The following is a 6546-nucleotide window of genomic DNA, read 5'->3' on the forward strand; positions in this document are numbered from 1 at the left end:
GCTCATGCAAAGTGCCGCCTGTTTACTCGCTGCTCCTTCATGGGGCTGCAGACCCCGGTCGAGCACAGAGCTCCCCTCTGTGAACCCACGTTCTCCACTCGGCTCCAGCAGACTAGTGGCAGCAGCGTAAATTTACTAAGTCAAAATTTCAAACTGAAAACCATATTTTCTTTCTAAACTGTCAGTGCAAGATTGTTTTAAAGCTACAAAATAAATAAATAAAAAATATATGTATATTTTTTTTATGAATTAATACTTCTTATAGAAGTGGCAATGAATGTGGAGAGGCCTTCTTTTTCAAAATTTTTCAACGCAGACCTGCTCAGACATTGGTAATAAAGAATGAAAGAAGAAGAACCACTTTGATTCTGAACGCAGAGTTCTGGGCTAACCTGGATGTAAACAGCAGAATATCAGAGAAACAAAGACGTCAGCAGTTTGGAATTATAAAAATAATCTTTTATTGTATATGCTACACATTCAGCGCGCAAATAATGAATGCAATATCATACACATTCATACACTGTACATTGATGAAAGCCTAATCCTGTCATGTTAAACCAGTCTATTAACGTGGTCGAGTGAGTTAATATAATTAAAGTGATTTGCATAAATAAGACTAAATAACTTAAAGGACATTTTATGTTAGTCATTGCTCCCCATTGAGCAGCTTGTCGTAATTGTTATGTCCAGTGAAGCTCTACTTGGGCAGTTTGCACCTGCAAGGCAAAGAGAAATCAGTGAGGATCATGAGGATTCAGACTTTTATTTCCTGAATTAATCTGAGTTCAGCGATGGTCTTAGAAAGCAAAGTTTGGTTTTTATTTCTCTAGAGTCAAGCAAGTTTATTATTACCACAACATGAGTGCAAAGTATTTCACACAATTAAAAAAAATGTCTTTCGGGCAGGTTAAACTAATCAAAGCAAAACAAACAAAAAAAAAGGCTGTTATACATAATAGTGATTTTGTAGGATCAGATTTTGTAGGTCTGATCCTACAACAGTTCAATTGCATAAATTTGTTTCTTTTTCTGTAATGATTTGTTTTTACTTTGACAATGCATAATGTAGTTGAAGGAGTAAAGATTTCGAAAAACACAAGGGAGTTTTAGATCAAATTCACTACGACTTCTACCTGAATAAGTCTTTATCAAATTCCTGTGGGTGCCCACACAATTGGCTGAGGTCTGGGCAGACATTCGCAGCGCTCCACGTCGATCTCACAGTCCGACAACCAGGACCTGAGGGGAAGCTCTGCACAAAAGATATTATTGATGCAGCAGTGGTAGTGATAACATTCAAAACTCAACATTTTCTAGGGAGATATTCCTGCATGGTAAACCTTTCCCTTAAAAACAACAACAACAAAAAAACATGACTCTTTAATTTGGGAACATGTCAAAAGATTGAGAAATATTTCACCAAAAACAAACCTGATGTACTGGAGGGGTAAGGTATGCATTTTTCACTTGAACAATCCCAAATCCATCCACTAGCACAAAGTCTCCCAGAGTCCTTTGCTTCCAACATCTCTCTCATCAGAGGGCAGCTGATAATAAACCACATGGGGGAAAACATGAACTCCAACAAAGGTGAGAGAGAGCAAAGCGTTTTTTGAGACTTTCTCTACCCACCCACTGCGCCTGCGTAACTGAGCGTTACGTCGAATTATTGCCGGCTCCATGCATCTGCATGCGGTGTGGTTCGCTACTTTTATCAGCACGGGTTCTGGTACAAGATTAAAAGGCGTTAAGCTGAAAATCTAAAAGACACAATCACAGACAGAGTTGTTAAATTCAACAACTACTGAAAACTACTTCTACTCCTTCAAAACTCAGTCGCATTGTGAGCTACTCACCGTTTTATTCACGTACACAGTTGACGTATTCCTGCAGGTTAGGCCCTCGTCGTTGCAGCAGCCACCACACCTGTCAGCAAAAAAAAAAAAAAAATAAAAAAATAAAAAAAAGACAATCAGAGCTTATCAACGACTGATGTGATGCTGTGGCGTTAGGGATTTTTCTTTTTTCACAATAAATATGATTAAAAGTTGGATTACACGAACTTGTACGCAGAACTCACCTGTGAACAGATACGCAGGGAGGCTTGAAGAAAACTGAGGTATGAGAGTCCAACTCCTGGGCCACATCGATGCACGTCTCCCTGGGCATACACTGAATACTCTGCCACTCTTCTTCTACGGCTAAAGAGGGAAAGCAATGACGAATAGTATTGCAAACCCGCATCCGGTGATTTGCACACGATCCAACCTTTAAGTATCTCTAGGCTATACGGTATCGTTGCGTAGCGTGTGGAGCGGTGCGACCCGACCGAAGGGGGAAAAGAGGAAGCCTCTGTTTGGACCTGGAGCGGCTGCAGCTTCAAGCGGCACTTCCACAGCTTCCAGTCCGGGAAGTCTGTGAGTCGCAGCAGCTCGTCCAGACTGGAGGACGAGCGGACCTGCTTCTCCCACTGTCTCCTTGCCCGCTGAGTTCAAGAAAACACACAGAAACGCTGAAACAATCCTATTAACCGGGGTGTAGTTGTGATTGATTTGAAAGTTATTCATGAAAACTGGAACATTTTTAGAGATAGGCATAATTTCTCAATGAAAAAAAAAAGCAAACATTCAAATTAGCACGATACAGATATCTTTATTAAGTGTGGCTATGGATTCAGCATTTAAATTTTATACACAATAAATAGACAATTAGTATGAAAACTACAATCTGTGAATGCTTTTAATTTCATTTTCAATATGCATTCCTAGCAGGAAGTATATGAGTCACACACTGGAGGAACAAATTAATACAACGGCTTTAAATATTCAGCATCAAATGAACATGAGAAAGTTGTGTACTACAAAGTGACATATAGCTGAGCTAAAGCTTATTGTTTTGTATTATGAAGCTGGATCTTTTGAAGCCCAGCTACGTCGCTATGGTAACAGACGCTGATCTCATAACCTGCTGCGAAGCGATGTCCTGCTGAGCATCTCAGTTTAAATTATATGTGAAAATCCTTCTGTGCAAAGCATTATTTTGTCCACATAAATCTCAGAAAAAACTCAAGAGTGTCTCTGGCAGGCAGACCATGCCAGGGCAGGGGGTTCACTACCGCTCCATGTTTTCTCCATTTGGGGGGATATTATTGACTCTCACCTGGCGTTCACTTCACAATCCTAAAGATTCAAAAACTGCTTTGCAACCATTTTTAGACCAATAAATGTGTTAGTCTCGTCTTACATTTTGTCACTTCCATGTCAAGCCACCACCTGCATGCAGGTGTTTTTACACTAAATCTGGCTGTAATTGGTATCGCTTTAACAACACTTTCTAATTGTCGGTGTGTAGCACCTTTTATGTTAAACACATAACATCACCAATAGTATTTACAAATGCTAAAACAATTAAAATGCCAAGACACGTGCTGAATGTACAAACAGTAACAAAATGTTTTCAGCTGGCCGTAACATTCTTGCTGGCACTCCTCCAGAAGGAGTTTTAAAGCCTGGGTTCAAGGGTGTGAGAAAAACCATAAACCCTCATGTTATACTACCACAGGGAGCCAGAGTTCCCATCCTGGCCAAACCAGAATTAAACAGAACCAGAGCCACTCAGATCCCCCATTTGATAGAATCTAAAGTTGCTTAAGTGTAACTAAGCAGCCACTCAGATGCTATATCATAAATTGTTTTTTTTTTTTTGTGAAAGTAATGTTTTTTTCAGCTCTAAGTGGTCTACATTTTAAGTGGTCAAGCATCTAAACGACGTGAGAAGGAAACTGGAAAGCACTTCAAATGAAAATAAAACCTTCCTAGACTAAAAATATGATCTGCAGGTCTTCAAACAGGGGGTGGAGAAACATGAAATAATCAAAATGTTTGGTGTATTTCCTCTCCAGTATAAGCTGAAATTGTGGGTTGTGACTGTGACTGAGTATCAGAGTCACTATAAAGTTTGTGCATAAAGAAACAACTCAAATTGAAAGAGTTTACCTGAATATATGCCTGGTTTGTAATAAGTACCAATGAAGCCAAATGCCTAACATATTTCTAACTGGTATTCTTGTTAAAGCTGAGTAGATGAGCATGGTTGCTGTTAGGACTAAACATGCATCAGTGCAAAGTTTCATAAATGAACTTACCCTGTTGCCACCTTCCCTGTGCATGCTGGAGCTCATGTTTATCCAACCGAGCTCCAACAGCAAGAAAAAGATCCAGCCCAGACTGCATGTCATCTTCTTCTTCATCATCCACGGTTGACTCTCTCCTTGTTTTCTGTGAGCAGGGCTGTAAAAGCTCTGAGAGTTTGCTGCCTCTCCAAATGCTGGATCAGCTGAGAGTCTCAGACCACACACTTTGTCTTTTCACAACTCATCTGCGTCAAAAAAAACAAAAAAAACTCTTGATCTTCCAGCTGAATGTAGAGCGTGTGTGTGCTTGCGCGCGCGCGTGTGTGTGTGTGTGTGTGTTTGAGCCAACCTGTTGCAGCAACCTAGTCAGCTATAAGCCTAAAGGAGAGATGGGCTTTCAACCAGGACGTTCCTGCTAAAGCTTTGATGGAGAAGTTGAGGTTTCCAGTCAAATAATGAGGCTGCTAGACCTGCTGGGTAAAAAAGCTCTTTACTACTAGTGTATTTCAGGGCTTCCAACTGTACGGCTTTGCTGCCTTAGATGGCCTTAATTTTTATGGGAAAACAACCCTGTGTGATAGTAGCTACAAAATTTAGTTTTGACAAAGTCTCAAGAGCTGCTGGTCTTACAGCACCAAGATATATGTGATATATCTATTAACTTATAGATTTCATTTCTATCATTTGTCAAGTCTAGACTTACTGAGCCGCTCCAGGAGCAGGGACATGTGTTTTAAATGTGATCCAGACCACCGTAACGTGTGACGGGAAATAAGATGCCAGCACCACACCCGTCTCCTAGACATCCTATTCTTCCAGACCCATTCTGTTTAGTATTTAATTTGCTGGAAATGCGCACGCACGCACGCACGCATGCACGCACAAGAAAAAAAACAAAAGCTGCACAGTGGCGCAGTTGGTAGCTCTGTTGATTTGCAGCAACAGATTCCAAGGTTCAAATCCCAGCCTGGGGGTCTTTCAGCAGGCAGTTTGCATGTTCTCCCTGTGGAAGCGTGGGGTTCTCACAGGGTGCTCTGGCTTCGTCCCACAGAGCAAAAAACATGAATGTTAAGTTAGTTGGTCTCTAAATTCTCCTAAGATGTGAGTATGAGTGTGCATGGTGGTTTGTCCTGTCTGTGTTCGAGTTGTGCTGAAATGAGCTGGTAGCCTGTCCAGGATGTCAAACCTTTAAGTATCTCCAGGCTAAACAGTGTTGGTGCGTAGCACGTGGAGCGGCATGACCCGACCAAAGGTGGAAAAGAGGAAGCCTCTGTTTGGACTTGAGGCGGCTGCAGTTTCAAGCGACACTTCCATAGCTTCCAGTCCGGGAAGTCTGTGAGTCGCAGTCCAAACTAGAGGATGATGCACAAATTTCCACTAAAATGGAAAAAATAAATAAATCAATGACATGCATGTACTGTGTAGTCTGTACCTTCAGATAATACCGGACTGTTTTGCTGAAGGGTTCTGGCTATGAATACTTATTATCTTTTAAGACAATTGATAATTAAACTAGTAATTTAGATCAAAATGACCAAGTTAGGGCACCAAATTGTTTATTCTCAATTACTATTTATAAATACTTGCCTGATAAGGGATGTCTTTCAAAACAATAAAGGACAGCATAAGTCTAGCACTGGTGTCTTATACTGAGTAGCAAATATCCTACACATGTGTATGGAACAGACAACTTATCTGGATTATACAAGAGTTTATTAGCAAAAGAGTTCCAATGGGATTTGAAATTTTAATTAAAACAAAAAACTCACTACACAACTAAAGCTACAGGGAAGAGAGTAAAATAATGAAAACTAAACCTACTGAAGATAAAAGATTAAAAACATAAAAATAGAATTAGCAAAATAATGCAATCATGCCACACACTCCAGCATGATAAACCAGATTGACTTCATGAGGAATTTTTAGTATGTTAGTTAGTTTCACCTAATTCAGACTTGTGTTCTTCATGCAAACACCGGATATATGCAAAGAATGAAACATTGAAGAAAAATAAATGAATTTAGTACAAAGCTGAAACATAACAAAATGATTCAATGTATCCATTCATCAAAGTCAGCTGGTTCTGATTTAGGTCAGACTACACACAGAGTTAGCGACTTGAAATTCAAATAGCTGCTTTAGTCTCAGCATCCCTTCTTATCCTCTGGTGTCATTAAAACATCTGGTTGTGATTACAGTCAGTCAGCATAAGAAAGGACAGTAATCAAATATAACAAGACTTTATGGAGGAATATTAAAATCGGTTCACATAAACCAACAAAGCCTGTGAAAATAAGTCCAGTGTCTGGAAGAGTCTGTTCTCATGCAAAGGGAGTTCCCTGAGCCTACGATGGCTACCCAGAGAGAAACACCAGGAGTTTCTCCACCAGGTCAAGTGGTTACAATCATAT

At 40.1% G+C, this 6546-nt stretch overlaps 1 protein-coding gene across 3 annotated transcripts; it reads right to left on the reverse strand.

Annotated features, from left to right (window-relative positions):
- Positions 1-437: 437 nt before the first annotated feature.
- vegfd (vascular endothelial growth factor D) lies at positions 438-4686 on the reverse strand. Of its 3 annotated transcripts, none has more exons than XM_007560212.2 (8): positions 4148-4383; positions 2272-2488; positions 2084-2204; positions 1860-1929; positions 1636-1763; positions 1435-1550; positions 1137-1255; positions 438-719 (listed from the first exon to the last, which is right to left on the reverse strand). In XM_007560212.2, exons 1-7 carry the CDS (start codon positions 4253-4255, stop codon positions 1152-1154), a joined length of 864 nt encoding a protein of 287 aa, XP_007560274.1. In that variant the 5' UTR covers positions 4256-4383; the 3' UTR covers positions 438-719; positions 1137-1151. The 3 variants fall into 3 exon arrangements, with proteins under 3 accessions (XP_007560274.1, XP_016530855.1, XP_016530856.1); XM_016675369.1 differs by having other exon boundaries at positions 2272-2485; positions 4148-4379; XM_016675370.1 differs by lacking the exons at positions 438-719; positions 1137-1255; positions 1435-1550 and adding an exon at positions 4485-4686 and having other exon boundaries at positions 1639-1729; positions 4148-4380.
- Between the last annotated feature and the right edge of the window lie 1860 nt (positions 4687-6546).

Source organism: Poecilia formosa, unplaced genomic scaffold (assembly GCF_000485575.1).
Source record: "Poecilia formosa unplaced genomic scaffold, Poecilia_formosa-5.1.2 Scaffold113, whole genome shotgun sequence".
In the NCBI taxonomy this organism is placed as follows: domain Eukaryota; kingdom Metazoa; phylum Chordata; class Actinopteri; order Cyprinodontiformes; family Poeciliidae; genus Poecilia; species Poecilia formosa.